The sequence below is a fragment of the Callorhinus ursinus genome, unplaced genomic scaffold (genome assembly GCF_003265705.2).
Source record: "Callorhinus ursinus isolate GAN/ISIS: 27379988/994484 unplaced genomic scaffold, GSC_fseal_2.0 scaffold1, whole genome shotgun sequence".
Taxonomy (NCBI): Eukaryota; Metazoa; Chordata; class Mammalia; order Carnivora; family Otariidae; genus Callorhinus; species Callorhinus ursinus.
The window spans coordinates 125488082-125508278 of record NW_027397063.1 but is presented as its reverse complement, the minus strand read 5'-3'; the positions used below and the strand labels follow the sequence as shown (position 1 = coordinate 125508278).

At 41.4% G+C, this 20197-nt stretch overlaps 1 protein-coding gene across 2 annotated transcripts in view; it reads left to right on the top strand.

The window, feature by feature from the left end:
* The window catches only part of EFHB (EF-hand domain family member B), a 60935-nt gene extending 45604 nt beyond the window's left edge, over positions 1 to 15331 (top strand). Inside the window, exons 10-13 of one of the 2 annotated variants that reach the window (XM_025882851.2) lie at positions 5857 to 6064; positions 8833 to 9045; positions 10550 to 10731; positions 13774 to 15331. In XM_025882851.2, the coding sequence (XP_025738636.1) occupies positions 5857 to 6064; positions 8833 to 9045; positions 10550 to 10731; positions 13774 to 13947 (777 nt within the window). In that variant the 3' untranslated portion in view covers positions 13948 to 15331. The remainder of the gene's footprint in view (positions 1 to 5856; positions 6065 to 8832; positions 9046 to 10549; positions 10732 to 13773) is intronic. The other variant, XM_073900726.1, reaches the window with a different exon arrangement.
* Positions 15332 to 20197: the final 4866 nt, after the last annotated feature.

The following is a 20197-nucleotide window of genomic DNA, read 5'->3' as shown; positions in this document are numbered from 1 at the left end:
ATTTTTTTCCTCTCTTCCCCTGTGATTCTCTGCCTTGTTTCTTAAACTCCACATATGAGTGAGAACATATGATAATTGCCTTTCTCTGATTGACTTATTTCACATAGCATAATACCCTCTAGTTCTATCCACTTCGTTGCAAACGGCAAGATGTTATTTTTTTGATGGCTCAGTAGAATTCCATTGTATATATACATATACTACATCTTTATCCAGTCATCTGTCGATGGACATCTGGGCTCTTTCCATAGTTTGGCTATTGTGGACATTGTTGCTACAAACATTGGGGTGCAGGTGCCCTTTTGGATCACTACCTTTGTATCTTTGGGGTAAATACCCAGTAGTGCAATTGCTGGGTGGAAGGGTAGCTCTATTTTCAACTTTTTGAAGAACCTCCGTACTGTCTTCCAGAGTGGCTGCACCAGCTTGCGTTCCACCAACAGTGTGTAAGAGGGTTCCCTTTTCTCTGCATCCTTGTCAACATCTGTTGTTTCCTGACTTGTTAATTTTAGCCATTCTGACTGGTGTGAGGTAGTATCGCATTGTGGTTTTGATTTGGATTTCCCTCATGCCGAGTGATGTGGAACATTTTTTCATGTGTCTGTTGGCCATTTGTATGTCTTCTTTGCAGAAATGTCTGTTCATGTCCTCTGCCCATTTCTTGATTGTATGATTTGTCCTTTGGGTGTTGAGTTTGATAAGTTCTTTATAGATTTTGGATACTAGCCCTTTATCTGATAAGACATTTGCAAATGTCTTCTCCCATTTTGCCGGTTGTCTTTTAGTTTTGTCTTGTCTTTCAGTTTTGTCTGTTTCCTTTGCTTTGCAAAAGCTTTTATATTGATGATGGCCCAATAGTTCATTTTTGCCTTTGTTTCCCTTGCCTTTGGAGATGTATCTAGTAAGAAGTTGCTGTGGCCAAGGTCACAGAGGTTGCCGCCTGTGTTTCTCTAGGATTTTGATAGGCTCCTGTCTCACGTTTAGGTCTTTCATCCATTTTGAGCCTATTTTTGCATATGGTGTAAGGAAATGGTCTAGTTTCATTTTTCTGCATGTGGCTGTCCAGTTTTCCCAACACCATTTGTTAAAGAGACTGTCTTTTTTCCATTGGATATTCTTTCCTGCTTTGTCAGAGATTAGTTGACCATAGAGTTGAGGGTCAATTCCTTTTATTTTAATCATTACCAGGAAGTAGCTGAGATGAGATTATTCCTTTTTGGAGACAGCTGCATTCAATGATAAAACTGGTTGTGTGAGCCAGAAGCTGGTGAGGGAGGTAGACAATTTTTGAGAAGGTTATTCCAAAGCTCAGTCCTACCAGATGGCTCTGGATGGCTGGGTGTAGGAAAGGTTCATTGAATACCTTGACTAACAGCTCATTGTTGAGTAACACTTCTGCTATAAGACACAACATTGTCAGGCAGAAAATGGTCCAGAAAGCAAAACACATGACTCAGATTAATTTCATGGGCCATACTCTTGTGCTTGGAGCTGGCTGATTGAACTGAAATAGTAATTCCATAGCTTGAAAATGTGTCAACAGTATGATGCACCACCAATAGTTTTGAGAGGTGACAAAGGTTCCACATAGTCAGTATGCTAGGAGCATGGAGGCCATGTCTTATGTGTGATGTGTCCTTCCTCACCATGAGACAAATTGACCAAATTTTGTCAGGAGTCACAAGTACGGTATGTGGTGCAGTAGCCTCTGCCTCATAAACATAGAGTGTTTTACTTTGTAATCATTTGTGTGTCACCATGTCTAGTACAAAAATGGATCCAGGTAGCAAAGTTGGCAATATGGATGGTTTAGACTTAGTCAGAAGCTTGATTACAGTCTGAGAATGAGCAGAAAATGGACCCTTATCATGGGCATCTATATGACTTACCGACATGGCTCAATCAACAGCTATGATTTGTTACCATAGTTTTCAGACTTAAAAAGCAGTGTCTTTAGTCTTCCAGTCTATAGTTTTCCAAGTGGCAAACTAAACAGGCAGGCCATTGGTAACAGTCGAAGAGTCGGTAAAAATATAATGGGTTCATCAAGGGGAGTATTGGCCAGAGCCATGAGACTAGCCTTGAGTAGATTGACTATGTCCATTTTTGATCATTCATAGCTCTCATTAAAAGCCACAGCAGCCCAGGGAAGACCACTGAGTTTCAAGTTAGTAAACCAGACCTAGAGGTTCTAAGTGTCAAACTGTTAGTCATAGAGACCTGAGGCTCAAAGGGGTCATTAGGGTTATGGGGCTCCAAAGGTAATAGCATTCTCTACATGTGTCTCATTAGTAATACAAATATGCAAAGCATCAGTACCAGTTATAAATTCAGCAGTGGAAGCTACAGAAATAATATATTGCTAGCTTTCCTTCTCCACTTTGAACAAACCCTGCCCAAATCCCACTAGCTGAATGCAGACATCTCCTCCCTCTAGAGACTGGATAGGAAGATGACTTTGGCACCCATACCCGGAGGCCATAAAAGTTTGAGACTTTGCCCCTCTGAAGTTCAATAGTATACTTGAACAGATGAATGTAGCATTTGATCTCCCTTGGGAACAGGGAGACCTTGGTCCCACATCTAGTCATCTTTCTCCTTAGAGCAGCTGAGGTTGGGGTATGGAGAAGGGGAAAATCAAGGGTGCAGAGGGCATGACTCAGTACAGAGAGTAAGAAATATTTACTTTGAGTTTTGAGCGGTATGCAGCAAAATGAAAAAACCACCAGTGTTTTCAATCCACATAAATCGCTATATTGGGCAATGAAGTCATCACTGTGGGCACCATCTATTTCAGTTTTGAGGACCCCTTGATTCAATTGCCATATCCCACATAGCTTTTCAGCTAGGGCTATGGGGTTTGCATTTTTGGTTGACTTGGGCTTGCAGCAGAGGTTTTTTTTTTTTTATTATGTTATGTTAATCACCATACATTACATCATTAGTTTTTGATGTAGTGTTTCATGATTCATTGTTTGCGTATAACACCCAGTGCTCCATGCAGTACGTGCCCTCTTTAATACCCATCACCAGACTAAGCCATCCCCCCACCCTCCTCCCCTCCAGAACCCTCAGTTTGTTTCTTTTTTGTTTTTTTGTTTATTTTTTAAAGATTTTATTTATTTATTTGACAGAGAGAGGCACAGTGAGAGAGGGAACACAAGCAGGGGGAGTGGGAGAGGGAGAAGCAGGCTTCCCGCGGAGCAGGGAGCCCGATGTGGGGCTCAATCCCAGGACCCTGGGATCATGACCTGAGCTGAAGGCAGACGCCCAACGACTGAGCCACCCAGGTGCCCTAGAACCCTCAGTTTGTTTCTCAGAGTCCATGAAGTCTCTCATGGTTCATCTCCCCCTTCGATTTCCCCCCCTTCATTTTTCCCTTCCTGCTATCTTCTTCTTTTTCTTTTTAACATATAATGTATTTGTTTCAGAGGTACAGGTCTGTGATTCAACAGTCTTACACAATTCACAGCGCTCACCATAGCACATACCCTCCCCAGTGTCTATCACCCAGCTACCCCATGTCTCCCAGCCCCCATCACTCCAGCAACCCTCAGTTTGTTTCCTGAGATTAAGAATTCCTCATATCAGTGAGGTCATATGATACATGTCTTTCTCTGATTGACTTATTTCACTCAGCATAATACCCTCCAGTTCTATCCACGTTGTTGCAAATGGCAAGATTTCATTCCTTCTGATGGCTGCATAATATTCCATTGTGTATGTGTGTGTGTGTGTGTGTGTGTGTACACATATATACACCACATTTTCTTTATCCATTCATCTGTCGATGGACATCTTGACTCTTTCCACAATTTGGCTATTGTGGACATTGATGCTATAAACATTGGGGTGCACGTACCCCTTCAGATCCCTACATTTGTATCTTTGGGGTAAATACCTGGTAGTGCAATTGCTGGGTCATATGGTAGCTCTATTTTCAACTTTTTGAGGAACCTCCATACTGTATTCCAGAGTGGCAGCAGAGGTTTTTATAAAAGAGTCTACTTAGTCCAGGGCATTTGCAGCCCCCTTGTCAAGATAATATGTTTTAAATTCTCATTCTGTTTCAACATAAGCATCAGGGATGTTTTCCAGGTCTACAGACCTGACTGCAGGAATTTATAGAGTTCGTTGGCTCAGTTCCTCATTCTCCAGGGATCACGTTCATCACCATTCTAAAACTAATTCTGAGCATAAGAGCTGAATACTAGTCAATGAGTCATTTATCTTTGCTCTTGGGAGTTTGTCTCAGAAATTCTCTGAGAGGGCCAAGCTCCCTTAATAGCAGCCAGGACCCACTGCAAAAAAAAACTCAGATCTTTTACCATCCTCTCCAAATGGGCTTAAGGTTTGATGGACTCCAGGAGGAGCTGAGGGATAAGACATCTCAGTATCTCAGTTCTTGCCATTCTTCCTTAACAAGCGTTATGTGGGACGCCTGGGTGGGTCAGTTGGTTAGGCGTCTGCCTTCAGCTCAGGTCATGATCCTAGGGTCCCGGGATGGAGACCCCCACATGGGCTCTGCTGTTTCTCTCTCTGCCCCTCCCTCCTGCTCTGCTCTCTGTCTCTTTCTCAAATAAACAAAATCTTAAAAAACAAACAAACAGGGCGCCTGGGTGGCTCAGTCGTTTAAGCATCTGCCTTTGGCTCGGGTTATGATCCCAGGGTCCTGGGATCGAGCCCCGCACTGGGCTCTCTGCTCAGCGGGAGCCTGCTTCTCCCTCTCCCTCTGCCTGCTGCTCTGCCTACTTGTACTCTCTCTCTGTCAAATAAATTAATAAATAAAATCTTTAAAAACAAACAAACAGGGGCACCTGGGTGGCTCAGTCGTTAAGCATCTGCCTTCGGCCCACGTCATGATCCCAGTGTCCTGGGATCGAGCCCCGCATCGGGCTCCCTGCTCCATGGGAAGCCTGCTTTTCCCTCTCCCGCTCCTCCTGCTTGTGTTCCCTCTCTCGCTGTGTTTCTCTCTGTCAAATAAATAAAGAAAATCTTTAAAAAACAAACAAATAAACAAGCATTATGTGTTCAGACCCTTTATCTCGCATCCAAGTACTAACCAGGCCCGACACTGCTTAGCTTCCAAGATTAGATGAGATCAGGAGCACTCAAGATGGAACGGACATAGACTACCTCTTTATCTCCCAAGTGAACCAACTAGTTCCTGCCCAAAGCCTTCATCAATTTCCCTCCTTTCTCACTCAGTGTAGGTGCTCCTGTCTTTGTCTGGAAGAAGGTGGAACTTACCCTGCTACCCCTACCAGGATGAATTTTAGTGCTAATTGTTAGAGTGGGGCCAGATTGGTAGCATGTCCCTCTTGCCCACAGGAGTGTTAACAACAAGCAGGCAACAGTCTTTGACTCTGCTTCCCCGTATTTGGCCTACAACTACTTCTCCAGTTTCCCCTCACTACCAGACAACAGAGTGGAGGACCATTTAGTGCTCAGTTGGAAAACCAGAGGTGTTAAAAACTTTGAAAGCATGGGAAAATGTAGAAAGCTATCAAAAAGTACACACTGTTGGTTAAATGCAACGTCAAGCACAAATCACGGTTACACCTGCCCTGCCACAGTGTAAACAGCATGCTTTAAAGGAAAAAAAATGTTAAAGTAGAATGAACAAAGATTCTGAGTCACACCCCGCTCCAACCAGGGTTGAAATTACTGTGCACATATCAGGTTGACACAATGAGGAGCTCGCTTAATATTTGACTGCTGTTATGTAAAAAATAAGACAAATTCTTTGAATTTATGTGATAGGTCTCCTTTTTCTTAAATGAAATAATAGATGTTGCATACTCTGCTCTTAAAGGTGATTGCGTGCTTCATCTTTTTCTGCTTTGTGTCTAACAGAATGGAGATGGGGTGATAGATAAAGCCGAGCTTCGGGAAGCTTGTGAACAGGTCAGCTTGCACTTAGATGAGAAGCTCCTGGACCAGCTATTTGACTACTGTGATGTGGATAAGGATGGGCTGATTGACTACCTAGAATTTGCAAATTTTCTTAACTGGAAGGATAAAATGCCTCTTAAAGAGTATGAAGAGAGAGTCATTATTAAAGGTATTTAATTTTTGAAGGTTTTCTGAATTCTTAAATGGACTTTTATATTTTCAGTTTTCTAGGAGTTGACTCTTGTCAACTTTAATATTTAATATTTAAAATATGTACATATATACATATTATTTGCTTATTTATGCATAGACTATGTGGAAGGACAGGAAAGAATTTGATGATGTTTAAGGGGAACCAGGTAGCTAAGGGACAGGGCGGCAGCAAGACTCACATTTTAATCTATGTGTTTATGTCTTTGAATTTGGAACCATGTATTGCTCTTTCAAAAGAAAAAAAATTAAAAGCAAAAACAGTTTACGCCGAAATCCAAAATATGAAAGACAGTTCCTCAGAAAGCTGTTTGAAAATCATTGTCTTAGAGTAATTAGCTCCCCTCCCCCAGGAAAACTCAAAAGTAAAATAGGATTTGACATAAGAAAATTTATTTTTACATTTTATAAGAAAAATAAAAGCAATCTTTACCTTTATTCAAATATTTTCATGTTTTCTCATTGACCTCCTGCATCACTAACTATATATATATATATACATACACACATAGATTTATACTATATACACACATATATATAAAATCACAGGGAATGTACCATTTTTATTTGGCTTTTTAAAATTTAGCTTTCAAACTTCTATGGAATTAAGAAATAGTTTTATGGTAAACTTTTTTATGAACTTCATTTTCAGTTCCCTCATGCTGATGTATGATGAATTACTAAGCCATTTCCTCACTCTTTGAAATTTAGGTTATTTCCAGATATTTTAAAAGTAATATCGGTAACGCTATAATGATAATCATCTCTCAAAAATCTTTGTTTCTAATTATATCTCATTTCTTATGAATGTTATTATTGTCCCAGAAGTAACTATTTTCATTTTGCTTTTCTAAATGATTGTACCAGTTTGCAATTTTATCAGTCAAATCTGTGAGGTTTTACTCTAACTTTGCTACCACTGAGTATTATTTCAAACATTCTTGTAATTTAGTTATTATGATACTTTGTTCACTTTAATGTTCAAATCTTGATTATTAGAGAGGATTAACTTTTTATTTTATTTTTTAAAGATTTTATTTATTTGACAGAGAGAGAAGACAGCCAGAGAGGAAACACAAGCAGGGGGAGTGGGAGAGGGAGAAGCAGGCTTCCCGAGGAGCAAGGAGCCCGATGCATGGCTCCATCCCAGGACCCTGGGATCATGGCCTGAGCTGAAGGCAGACGCTTAATGACTGAGCCACCCAGGTGCCCAGAGGATTACCTTTTTAAAAAAATTGTTTACATTTCTATCTCCTCTGGAATATTTTTCTCTAAAAGGTGAAGCTATTACTATTTTTACTTTTATTCCTGGGTCATGCCTTTCTGCAAGGCCAAAACCAAATTTGGGGCCTTATTGATGATGTGAACCCTTATGAGTTTCTGAGATGGCCTTTCTATTAGAGCTGCTAGGACAGCAGGAGGTTCTTCTTTACCTAATGAAGATTTTATAGAAAACAATTCTACCCTAGTGCTTTCAGAAACACAAAGGGGAGATAGAGTTTCTTTCTTCTTGGCACAACTCATGAAGTAGTGGGGGAAAGCAGAAGCCTGTTCTCAAACCAGATCGTTTTTCAAATTGTTCCTGGTTTTTGGATTCTGACTTCATAAGTCACTTTCATTGTCCTTGAGGTTGTCCTTCTAAGATAGTGGTCAGTGAGTGGTTCAGTCAGAAGGGGCTCAGGAATGTTTTGCCAGGAATCTTCTTATATTCAATTCTACTTACTGTTGACTTCTAGAGGAAAGGGGTAAGTATTCTAAGGCAGTGGCTTTCAAACAGTTTTTGAGACACTTTCTCATACTGGCCCAGATTTCTGCTTTTTGTGGGGCGCAGGTAGGGAATTAGAGGTTTTGGAACACAGGGCATGAATGTGTTCATGGCAATGATTGGCAGAAGCTGAATGGGGGATGCAGACTTTGGATAGGCATGTCTTTTCTGGTTTGCCACGGTTCCCACCCCAACCTGATACTGGGGCCCCATTTGCCTTTGCAACCCTTGCTTGGGCTTTCCTGAACCCTGGGAGTTCTTCGAGAGATTGAAAGACCACAGCGCCCTCTAGTGCTCGCTGTGGAGCTACCCGCTCGATGAAAAAGATGTGCCAGGAATTTACTCCTAAATTTCAGAATGACTCAACAAAGCAGATCTTCAAAAGGACAGAGTTTTACAATTTGAGTTTTACCTCAGGGTTTTCTTTTATACACGGATGTGAAGAGGGTTATTTATATCATCGGTTCCCGAGCTCACGCTGTGTTCTCATTGCCTCTCCAAATGTTGCAATACATGGGGCTCCCCACGACCATGAGGTATGTGTGGAATTTACAACTCCAAATGTGTCTGCTTCTGTCTCTCCTTGGAGCACAACACTTTAAAAAACTCTGGTAATCCTGTAGTTCAAGTTAAATATAAAAATAAACTCTATTTTTTTTTTTAAGGGAAAAATAGGTTCCATGTTTTCATTTGGTCTCTGATTTAAAAGCTTTATTCTAGAGTAAAGTGGGTGGAGTGGCGAGAAGAAACAGGCCACATTTGGATTTCCTGGTATATGACATTGGCCTGCCCTTGCTCTTCCACAGTGGGGTGCTGGCATCAGGGTAGGGCTTCCCTAGGCCAGTCTCAGTGTCTACCAGCAAGGAGAGGCTAACCAGGAAAACTGATTTTGTTGCAGAGCCGCAAGACCACGTAGTGATTTCTTCCTGTACTTTACCCACCCCCCAACTCTTTGCTTCAAGGTAGAAAACCAGATTGTACAAACCCTGCTGAGGCTAATGTTGAAGAATCTGAACCAACTCTCCTGATAAAGCCCGAAGATATTGTCTTAAAAGAACCAGGGAGCTCAGAAAAGACTCTCCGGACACTTCTGAGGCCAAGTGACAAAGTTTCTAATCACTATAAGACAACTTCTTCTGAGATCAGTGCGGTTGTAGGAGCTGTTCCTTCTACTTGTGAGTATGTCACGTTATTTTCTGAGTTTTAAAAGTAAGATCAGCAAACATAGAAGTGTCGTCTGTCCTTGTATTGTCCCCAGCCTCTATCTTCGTTAGGCTGTTTCTCAAAGCCTAGGACACCTTTCATTCAGTTCTGTATTTGAACCATCCAGGAGGTCTCAATAAATGTAGGCTAAACTGAACTATTGTTAATGATGACCCAAGTAAAATGATTCTCTCAATATTAATGAAATTGATCTATGATGATCAGAACATTGAATGTTACACAGACTACACCAAGTGTTAGGAGATTCATGAGCCATCTTATTCTTAGCTACAAGCAGATTACCTTCAAATATTTGAAGAGCTTTTGCAGAACTATTCTCTGTATCCTCATTCTCCATCTGTTAGTTTGCTAGGGCTGCCATAACAAGTACCACAAACTGGATGGCTTAAACAACAGAAATTTATCATCCTATGGTTCTGGAGGCTGAAAAGTCTGAGGCCAGGGTATTTGGCAGGGTTGGTTCCTTCCGGAACTGTGAGGGAGAATCTGTTCCAGGCCCGTCTCCTAGATTCTGGTGCGTTGCTGGCAGTCTTTGGTGTCCCTTTGCTTCTGTTGCATCACCCTGATCTCTGCCTTCATCTTCACATGGTGTCCTCCTGTGTGAGACTCTGGGTCCAAATGACCCCTTTTATAGGGACTCCCAGTCACACTGGATTAGCGGCCTACTCTATCTACTCCAGTATGACTTCATCTTAACTTAATTAATTACAAATGCAATGATTCTTTTTCTTTTAAGATTTTTTATTTTTAAGTTATCTTTACACCCAACATGGGGCTCTAACTTACAACCTCAAGATCTAACAACTGAGCCAGCCAGGCACCCTGCAATGGCTCTGTTTTTAAATAAAGTCACATCTGAGGTACTGGTGGTTAGTATTTTAACATACAATCTGGGGGAGAATATGGTTCAACTCATAACACCTCATATCTCATTATTGAGCATGAGCACTCTTGGTTAGTTAGAGACTATTTTATGTGGGTTAAGATCACTTCCTTTGACTAAGGACATGATTAAGGATTTATGTATTTTTCTTAACTGGATTTTATAGACATGCTGTTTATATTCTGGTATAATGAGCTCTTGCTACTCCCCTTAGAGAATAGTGCTGTCCAATAGAAATATAATTGGAGTTATAGGTATTTAAAAATTTTTAGTAGCTACATTAAGAAAAAGAAACAGATGAAATTAATTTTTATAGTATATATACTTTATATATAACATATAGATCTTCCAAATATTTTTCAACAATTAATCAATATAAAATGATTAAATATTCCACTTTTTTGGGGGTACTAAATCTTTGAAATTCAGTGTGTGTTTTATACTTACATCGCATCTCAGTTTGGACTAGCCCAATTTCAAGTATGTACTCGATTGCCACATGTGGCTGGTGGCTACTGTATTTTACAGCTCAGTTTTAGAATGGCTGCTTTCCTTTCCCATTGGTGTCCTAGGTTATCCCATTTATGGTGTTCCAACCATTCGGTCTGATATTCCTGCCCCCCGAATTCGTCGTATCAGTGATAGAACTAATTATGGTGAAGAGGGCAATGCCTATTCGTTACTACATCCTTCCATCTTTGGCCAGAAAGGAGTGTTTGAAAGAGACTTCTTCAAGACCAGATCAAAAAAAGAGGTACAGCATATTATTTCAAAGGAGTGGAAGGAAATGTCAACTTCACATAAACACACAAAGATGAAAATGTTTATTTATCAACAACTATTTAATTTTAGACTGTTTAAAACATGAGCTTTGATATTACAAAAGTCATCAGGATCCTCAAATACAGGATTCTTGAGGATAACGTTCAGTTTGGTTGTGACATTTTGGTACGATTCTTGGAGCAGTTTTTCTTCTATGATAGGAAACATTAATTTACATCATATATCCACTATGACTCATGTATGAAAAGAAAAATATTTCCCTAAGGAACTCAACACTATTCTCAGTTGAGAAGAAGCAAAAGGGATCAATCCCTTCCTTGTGTAAGTATCTCGTGGTTTTATATCTCCAAAACCAAAGGTGAGTATGAGAAGGACCACTCTGCCCCCTCCTTATGTACTGCTGCTATCTTATGTCTTAGGTTATCTGTGAAAGCACTGATTTAAAATATTCTGTCCTGTTGCCACACCATTTGTTAGACCATGTATCTTGTTTTTGTTTGTTAGAAAACATGGTCCTCATATTCTAGGTGATTTTCTTCCTAGATGGGTTATAAAACAGGAGCAACCAGCTAGGTCAGAATAGCCACTGGGATTCTAAGGGCCAAGGATTAATAGCAATGCTTGGTCAGCCTGTCTTGATCTGGACTCGTAGAAAGCAGGGTGTAATCTAGGGTGCAACTGCTTCTTCAGAATTTTCATATCCAGAACTAGGAATGATTGAGGAGACATAATTAGACATATGATGGCTTCTGTAACTTCAGATGAAGGGTTGATGGTTTGAAAACTTACTAACTACTACCTTAATTACAACAGATTCATTCCAGCATTTCATCCCCACTGAGGTAGGGGACAGAAGGAAGAAGGGAGAAGAAACTCAGAGGAGATGCTCGCTGGCTGCTCCCAAAGGAGGAAATCAGGGTCCACCCCAGGGACAGAGAAGGGACACTCCCAGATGGTTTCACTTCCCTTAATTACTCTAAAGGCCCTATGAAATAGAAGTACAGTGATGGGGTAGCCTGGTGATGGGTATTAAGGAGGGCACACGTGTTATAATGAGCACTGGGTGTTACATGCAAATAATGAATCATGGAACACTACATCCAAAAAAAGAGAGAAAAAAGTACAGGGTTGCCAAAAGAAACAAAAACCTCCTGCTTGTTGCATGATGCCTAAAATTCTTTTAACTAGGAAATCATCCTTTAACTCTAGAAAAAAAGAAAGAGCCCAGATGAGTGGATGGGCTTCTGGAAAATATTAGCGAATCGGTGTATTGTGATGGAATAGGGAACTAGGGGAGGGATGCCTCCTGTGGAGTGGGAAAGGAAGTGGAGGCGGAGGGCTGGGATGCTCAAGACTGACCAAGGGCACTTCCGGAGTTCACTCTGTGGGAGCAGTCATTACCTGCCACTGGATGGGGGAAATCACAGCTCTGCACAGGGGCCCTGAGGTCTTTTTGCTGTACAACCGCAGTTGTTGGCAGCTTTGCTCTTCTGAATTTCAAGTGTATTTGATTATACTGTTAATTTCCCATGAGGGCACATCATTTCTAGGGGCTCTTTTAATTGTTGTTAAGATTCTGTTTCATAGATGTATTCTGCAACTCTTCTATTTCTTTGGCTTTCCTATTCGCTGTCTAACCTTTCTTTCCATTTCCCTCTTGGCTTTTTTTCTGTATGCCTCATAGTAAATGTTTTTCCTCTTTTAAATTTAGTTTTGGGGCACCGGCATGGCTTAGTCGGTTAAGTGTCTGTTTTGGGCTCAGGTCATGATCCCCGGGGTCCTGGGATAGAGCTCCCCCCCGCCGCAACATTGGGCTCCCTTCTCATCGGGGAGTCTGCTTCTCCCTCTGCCCCTCCCTCCTGCTCATGCTCTCTCTCACTCTGTCTTGTTTGAATAAAGAAATTTTAAAAATCTTAAAAAAAAAATAAATGCAAGATATAGGTGCATTTCCCATTGGTGTCCTAGGTTATCCCATTTATGGTGTTCCAACCATTCGGTCTGATATTCCTGCCCCCCGAATTCGTCGTATCAGTGATAGAACTAATTATGGTGAAGAGGGCAATGCCTATTCGTTACTTTTTTTTCATTTTTTTCAAATCTTTTATGTCCTCTACTCATTCTAACATTTCTTTCCACTGTTAGATCTTATCTTTCCTTTCTTAAATTTTTCCTGGGACATAAGAAACATGTTTTCCCATAATAATTATCATTGCAGAGAGATTACTAATAACCAAAATTTGCTGGTTTTCAATATGCTTGGATTTTAGTTTGCTCATGCATGCTCAGTCTTTCTGGCACTTGCACACCTACAACTGTAAAGTTTATAACAGGTCAGTAAGAGACATTTATAAATAATCATATTTTAGAGAAGAGAAACTAATTTTCAAGGGGTCGACATGACATAGACAAGATCCTAGTGACAAGAAGTGAGATAGGATTCAAATCCAGGAAGTCTTCTTTCTTTAACTTTTTTACTCTTTCTGCTTGAATTTAGCTGCCTCCCTTTAAAATAACCAGAAACACTTAAAGAGTTGGAAGTCATTTTATATATGGGCTAGTATAGGTGAATATCCTCATATTCATATTAACAAAATGATTCCTGAATTGAAAATACTGGAATTTTGACATCTGCTTATTATTATATGTAACAGGCACACACATAAACACACGTGCGGGCGCATACTTTTTTTGGGATAAACAGCCATAGCCTTAGAAGTTATAAAGATATTTTTATTTATTTATTTATTTATTTATTTTTTAAAGATTTTATTTATTCATTTGACAAAGAAAGACACAGCAAGAGAGGGAACACAAGCAGGGGGAGTGAGAGAGGGAGAAGCAGGCTTCCCTCTGAGCAGGGAGCCTGATGCGGGGCTTGATCCCAGGACCCTGGGATCAGGACCTGAGCCAAAGGCAGACATTTAATGATTGAGCCACCCAGGCACCCTATAAAGATATTTTAAAAATACAAATTTAAGTCTTAGTATGACTTTAAATGTTTTTTTCCCCCTAGATTGCAGAGATATTATATAATATTGGTGTCAAGCTTTCTGATGAAGAATTTGAAAATGTATGGAATCTTGCATCAAAAAAACATCACAGAGGAGAAGTTTGTGTTGAAACCATCAGAAACGTTCTGGATGAGCTACAACATGCAGACTGGGTCAAGTGTAAAACAACCATGTGATATTTTTGGAGTTCATTCATTTAAACAAAAGAATTGTTAAATCTGCATTCATCAAAAATGTTCAGTCCATTCTGGTTTTAGATATTACATTAGAATTCAGCAATCACTGTAGTAGGACTCCTATGCCTGTGTGGGTTTTTAATAAATTTGATTTGGGGTTTTTAAGATTTATTGTTTTCTGTAAAACACCAAAGAACCTGATAAGCGCTTAGAGTTAACTCTTTACCTTACCAAAGGCCTAGTTCAGAATGATAGGGGACATTTGTAATGTTTAGAATGCTTAAGAAGTGTATGCATTTTATTTTTTTTAAAGATATTATTTATTTGTCAGAGAGAGAGAGCACACAGGGGGAGGGGCAGGCAGAGGGAGAAGCAGGCTTCCCCACCGAGCAGGGAGCCTGATGCGGGACTTGATCCCAGGGCCCTGGGATCATGACCTGAGCTGAAGGCAGACACTTAACCGACTGAGCCACCCAGGTGTCCCAGAAGTCTATGCATGCTAGTTGGTTGACTGAAATTCAAAGTCTAGTTTGTGATACCAGGTTGACAAAATTTTGCTTTCAACCTTTTGTTATTTTTCTCTTTAGATGTCACTATAAAAGAACATAATGAGCTTAGCAAGTTTTCAGTCTCTGTTAGCATCTGAGGAAAACAAATACATACAGGGAGCAGGATTCTGATAACAAAAGCTGGAGTTCCATCAATGACAGAATAGTCATTAGTTTTGATATCTTCCTACGGCCATTTATAGCAGCATTATCAATAATAGCTAAACTATGGGAACAGCACAAGTGTCCATCAACTAATGAATGGATAAAGAAGATGTGGTATATATATGTATATGCAATGGAATAAAAAAGAATGAAATCTTCCCATTTGCAACGATGTGGATGGAGCTAGAGAGTATTATGCTAAGTGAAATAAGTCAGAGAAAGACAAATACCATAGGATTTCACTCATATGTGGAATTTAAGGAACAAAACAAACAAGCACAGGGAAAAAAGGGAGAAGCAAACCAAGAAACAGACTCAGCTATAGAGAACAAACTGATGGTTACCAGAGGGGAGGTGGGTGCGGAGATGGGTTAAATATGTGATGGGGATTAAGGCGTGCACTTGTGGTGATGGGTGCTGGGTGTGGTATGTAAGTGTTGAATCACTAAATTGTACACCTGAAATCAAGATTGCATTGAATGTTAACTAACTGGAATTTAAATAAAACTTAAAAAATATCTATCTTCCTATGGCCAAAAAAGCATATTGTCCTTAAAGAGGACACAGCTGACCCACCATGACATGTAGCTTCAGAGATTATTAGGGGCAAATTGTGTTGAATCATTCCCTCCCTTGTGCCGTGGCCCTCTGATTCCCCGGCCTGGATGAGGTGTAGGGATGATGGGAGGGTGTGACCTCAACATAGTGTGTTCTTTCTATTACATCAGAAGCACCAGGGGTGGGTTGAAGCCAGCACTGAAGCTTGATCAGTAATATAACTTGATTAACATATATTCTATCAATGTTTCTCTGTGACAGACCTTGAATTTTGTTGCTTGTTGTCTATTAGTGTGAAAAATTACTGTTTAGGGGCACCTGGGTGGCTCAGTTGGTTAAGCGACTGCCTTCGGCTCAGGTCATGATCCTGGAGTCCCTGGATCGAGTCCCGCATCGGGCTCCCTGCTTGGCAGGGAGTCTGCTTCTCCCTCTGACCCTCCCCCCATCTCATGTGCTTTCTCTCTCTCATTCTCTCTCTCTCAAATAAATAAATAAAATCTTAAAAAAAAAGAAAAATTACTGTTTAACTTAGATATTATGGTTATAATGGAGTCTATCATTACTTATAAAAGAGAGAGACCTAAGTTTAAAAATGCTTTACCCAATCTCTAGAAAAAGTAATTTTATAATTCATTTATTATATAGGTAATTTACACTTGTCAAAAATTTTAACTTTTTATTTTGATATAATTTCAGACTTATAGATTTGCAAAAGTAGTCCAAAGCATCATGCAGTGGTGTGCTAGAACCGCTGTTAATGGTTCACTCTAGTCAATTGAGAGCATTTCTTCCCACTGCTGCATCCAGTGACTCCATATTGATGGTTTGAAACTACCTACAGTGGGAGTATTTATACTAAGGAAACAAACAAATGCTATGGATCATGGATTTTCCCCCTATTAAGAGCCAGTTATTAAACATCTATAAACACAAATCTATCTATCTATCTATCTATCTATCTATCTATCTATCTATCCTTCTGTGTCTGTCCTTACTCAGCCTGCATTGCTCAGTTTTAGTAAGAATCCTGCTAAGTCTAGAGTGAATCCTCCTACCCTTGGTATCTGACTACCCTTCCTACTTTGATATCTGATCAAATTCCTCATCTCGCATCTTTGATGTATAAAACCTTGGCCTACCTTTAGCAAAAATTCTTAAGTCTGTTTAGCAAGAATTATCCCTACCCTTGATGTCTTCTTTAAATAATTTTCCATGCACCGACCTCCCCCAACCTGCTTTTTTTTTTTTTTAAAGATTTTATTTATTTATTCATGAGAGACACAGAGAGAGCGAGAGAGAGGCAGAAGGAGAAGCAGGCTCCCAAGGAGCAGGGAGCCCGATGCGGGACTCGATCCCAGACTCTGGGATCATGACCTGAGCCGAAGGCAGACGCCTAACCATCTGAGCCACCCAGGCGCCCTCCCCCAACCTGCTTCTTGACTATAAATACCAACTTTTCCTTGTTATGTTCAGAATTGAACCCAGTTCTTTACTGAGGTCTCTCTTCCCCTGTTGCAGTAGTTCCTGAAGAAAACCTGTCTTTTACTGCTTTGATTACTGTCCAGCTCTGTTTTCTTCAACTCTGTCCATCCATCCATCCACCTACCCACCCATCTGCACATGAACACTGTACTTCCAAGTACTTCAGTGTGTCTTTCCTGAAAACAAAGGTATTCTACTAGCCAACTATAGTGTGATTTTCAAAATCAGGAAATTATTATTACTATGGCATTATTATCTAATCTATAGACCTTATTCAAATTTTTCCCCAAATTCTTTATGATGCTAATGTTTTTTACAGTGAAAAACTTTTTTCTTGGTCTAGCTTGGATCCAATCAATAATCACATGCTGCATTTAGTTGTCATGTCTCTTTAGTTTCCACTAATCTGAAATAATTCTCTCTTTAAGCTTCATGACCCTTGATGTAATCCAAGCCTCCAGGGACTAGAGGTGCTGTCGTTGCTACATCACAGCCTATTGTCAATATTCTCTTGTGAGTAGGCTCCTGCAGTCTTGTGCCCAAGACTGTTTCCATTGCTTCTTGAGTTGGAGTTGCTTAGGATTCAGAAACCTACGTTCTGTGAAGGTTTCTTTTTCCCATGAATTAAATCCTCAGCGTCAAAGTGGGGCATGTGGTTGGAGTGATCCTTGAGCCACATGAATCCAAGTTAAGCTGATTGATAATTTGCTCCCTGCCCTTGAATGCAAGATAGCTTTGATGGACCTAGTGATGCCTATCTGGGTAAGCCTTATTTAAAACCTTGAGCCTCAGAGGGTGCTTGGGTGGCTCAGTCGGTTAAGCATCTCTCTTGATCTCAGTTCAGGTCTTGATCCCAGGGTCATGAGTTCAAGCCCGCATTGGGGTTTGTGTTGGATGTGGAACCTACTTAAAAAAAAAAAAGCAAAAAGCAAAAAAAAAAAGCTAGAGCCTTACGATAAAAGCATCTGAACTGACTTATGGATTAAAAGTTTCACTACCTAATGTCCAAAAGGGTTTATATACATGGAAAGACTCTCTTTTCTAGAATTGAATCCTTGCCTTACTTGCTTCCCACTGGGCCTTGGCAATCCGTTATTGGCCGAGGCCACAGCCACTCACAAGTACAGTTAGTATTGTAACTGAAATGTACAGTCAGGTTGTGGCAGGCTGTACTCTGAGGCTGCCTCTGCTATTACAGGCCTGCTGGCTGGGGTTCACTTGCCAGATGTCTGGCTGAGAGTACCTCCATGGCTTGTGGTATCACCAGGATCCCCTTGTAGCTTTATAAAGATTGTCTTACCTAACATCTGGGCAGTTAGAAACTTTCCAGTTTATCTTTTGTGAAAGCCAACATTTCCTGTTTACTGTATACACAGTACTGTCACTAAAGAAGCAGCCCTGTTTGTTTGTTTGTTTATTTACAGCTCATGAGGAGGGGCAGAGACAGAGGGAGAGAGAGAATCTTAAGCAGGCTACATGTCTGGCATGGAGCCCACCGTGGGGTTTGATCTCACGACCCTGAGATCATGACCTGAGCCAAAATCAAGAGTCAGATGCTTAACCAACTAAGCCACCCAGGGGCCCCAAGAAGAAGCCTTTAAAGACTTCTGGGAAGATGGCAGAGTAGGAGGCTAGGCTCACCTCGTCTCAGTTCCACAGACACACCTAGAAACAACCACATGAGTTCCAGCAACTCAGAAAATGACCTGAAGAGTGGCAGAACAAACTTTCCACAGTTAATCATAGGAGGTCATCGAACAGGGTAGGAGGGGTAGAGACCGTCGGGAACCAAACTCCCAGGGAGACTAACCACAAATGGGAGGGACACCACTAGCACAGAGAAGCAAGAGAAGAGAACCCACACCTGGCAAAACAGGCACCCCTGACATGAGAGACCTTCACTGGGAAGACTAATCCCCATCACATTTGACTTTGAAAACCAGTGGGGCTTAACTCCAGGTACTTTAAAAATCAGCAGGCTTGCCTCTGGGAGAGCCAAAGGGCAATAAGAAACAGTCATCACCCTTAAGAGACAGCAAAACTACCCCCCCCACCCCAACCTTCCCCACCTACACACACAGGGAAATAAGAATAGAAGCAGTAGTTTGAAAAGCACCTGGACTGTAGTTAGAGGTTTGTATGTCTGTTTTTGTTTTTGTTGGTTGGTTTTTTTTTTTTAAGATTTTTTAAATTATTTATTTATTTATTTGAGAGAGAGAGAATGAGAGAGAGAGAGAGCACATGAGAGGGGGGAGGGTCAGAGGGAGAAGCAGACCCCCCGCTGAGCAGCAGGGAGCCCAATGCGGGACTCGATCCCGGGACCCCAGGATCATGACCTGAGCCGAAGGCAGTCGCTTAGCCAACTGAGCCACCCAGGCGCCCTGTTGGTTGGTTTGTTAAGAGGATTTATATACCAATCTTAGAATGTGTGCTGGAGGGGCAGAGATCTTTAGGAGACTTCTCCAAGAACAAAAGAGCTGGTGGATGCTATTTCCCTCCCTAGTCCCCAGCCTAGATCGTTGGATACCTGTGGGAACCACGGAAACACTACCTACCTTGATAACACTGTGTGCGCCTGTGTTCTCCTGTGGATCCACCCCATCCAACCTGCCCTACTCATCGGGAGTCTCTCCAAAGTGGCTCCTGCCGCATCTCATCCTGCAAGCAGCCCCAGCAGGGACCATCACCACTGCAAAGTGACTCCTGCCCTGGTGAGAGGGGAAGATAACCACACATACCTGTTCAGCTGCAGTGACAGCAGCTGAACCTTGTAATTAGCAGTGCAGAGAGTGTCCTGCTGATCAGTATGTCTGCAGTCCCAGTAGATGGTCTGACTGCAGGTCTCACCCACCAATAAAAACATCTCAGGGGGCAGCACAGGGAGATGCTCTGCAGTTTGGGGTCACTGCAGCCCAGGCAGATGGACTGGGGGCAGGCATATAGTCTGACTGCTGACACCACCCACCAACAAAGGCTTCTCAGGGGGCAGGCAGGAATAGCATCCTGCAGGTTGGTGCTACTGCAGCCCCAACAGATGGACTGGGGGCAGGTATCTATCTGGTTTGTCTGCATGTCCTGCCCACCAATGAAAGCTGCTCCAGGAACAACACAGGGAGAGTGCCCTGCAGTTCATTGTGACCATAGCCGCAGCAAAAGGGCTGAAGGCAGCCCATCTGGTTTGACTGCTGACACCATCCAACTATAAGGCCATGATTGCCCCAGACTGGCCTCTTAACAGCACAAGGACAGAACCTTGCCCCCAACAGGCAAAGTGGGCCATTGCAGCTGACTGGACTGAAGGCAAATGTGGTTCAGACACAATAGTAGGGCACATACCACCCACATAGGACACACCCCTGAAGCACCTCATTCTGATGAACAGGGAACATTGTTGTGTTATAGAATACCATGGGACATCTTCCTCATAAGGCCACTACTTTCAAGATCAGAGGACATAACTGACTTTACTAATACATAAAAACACAGGAAGTTAGACA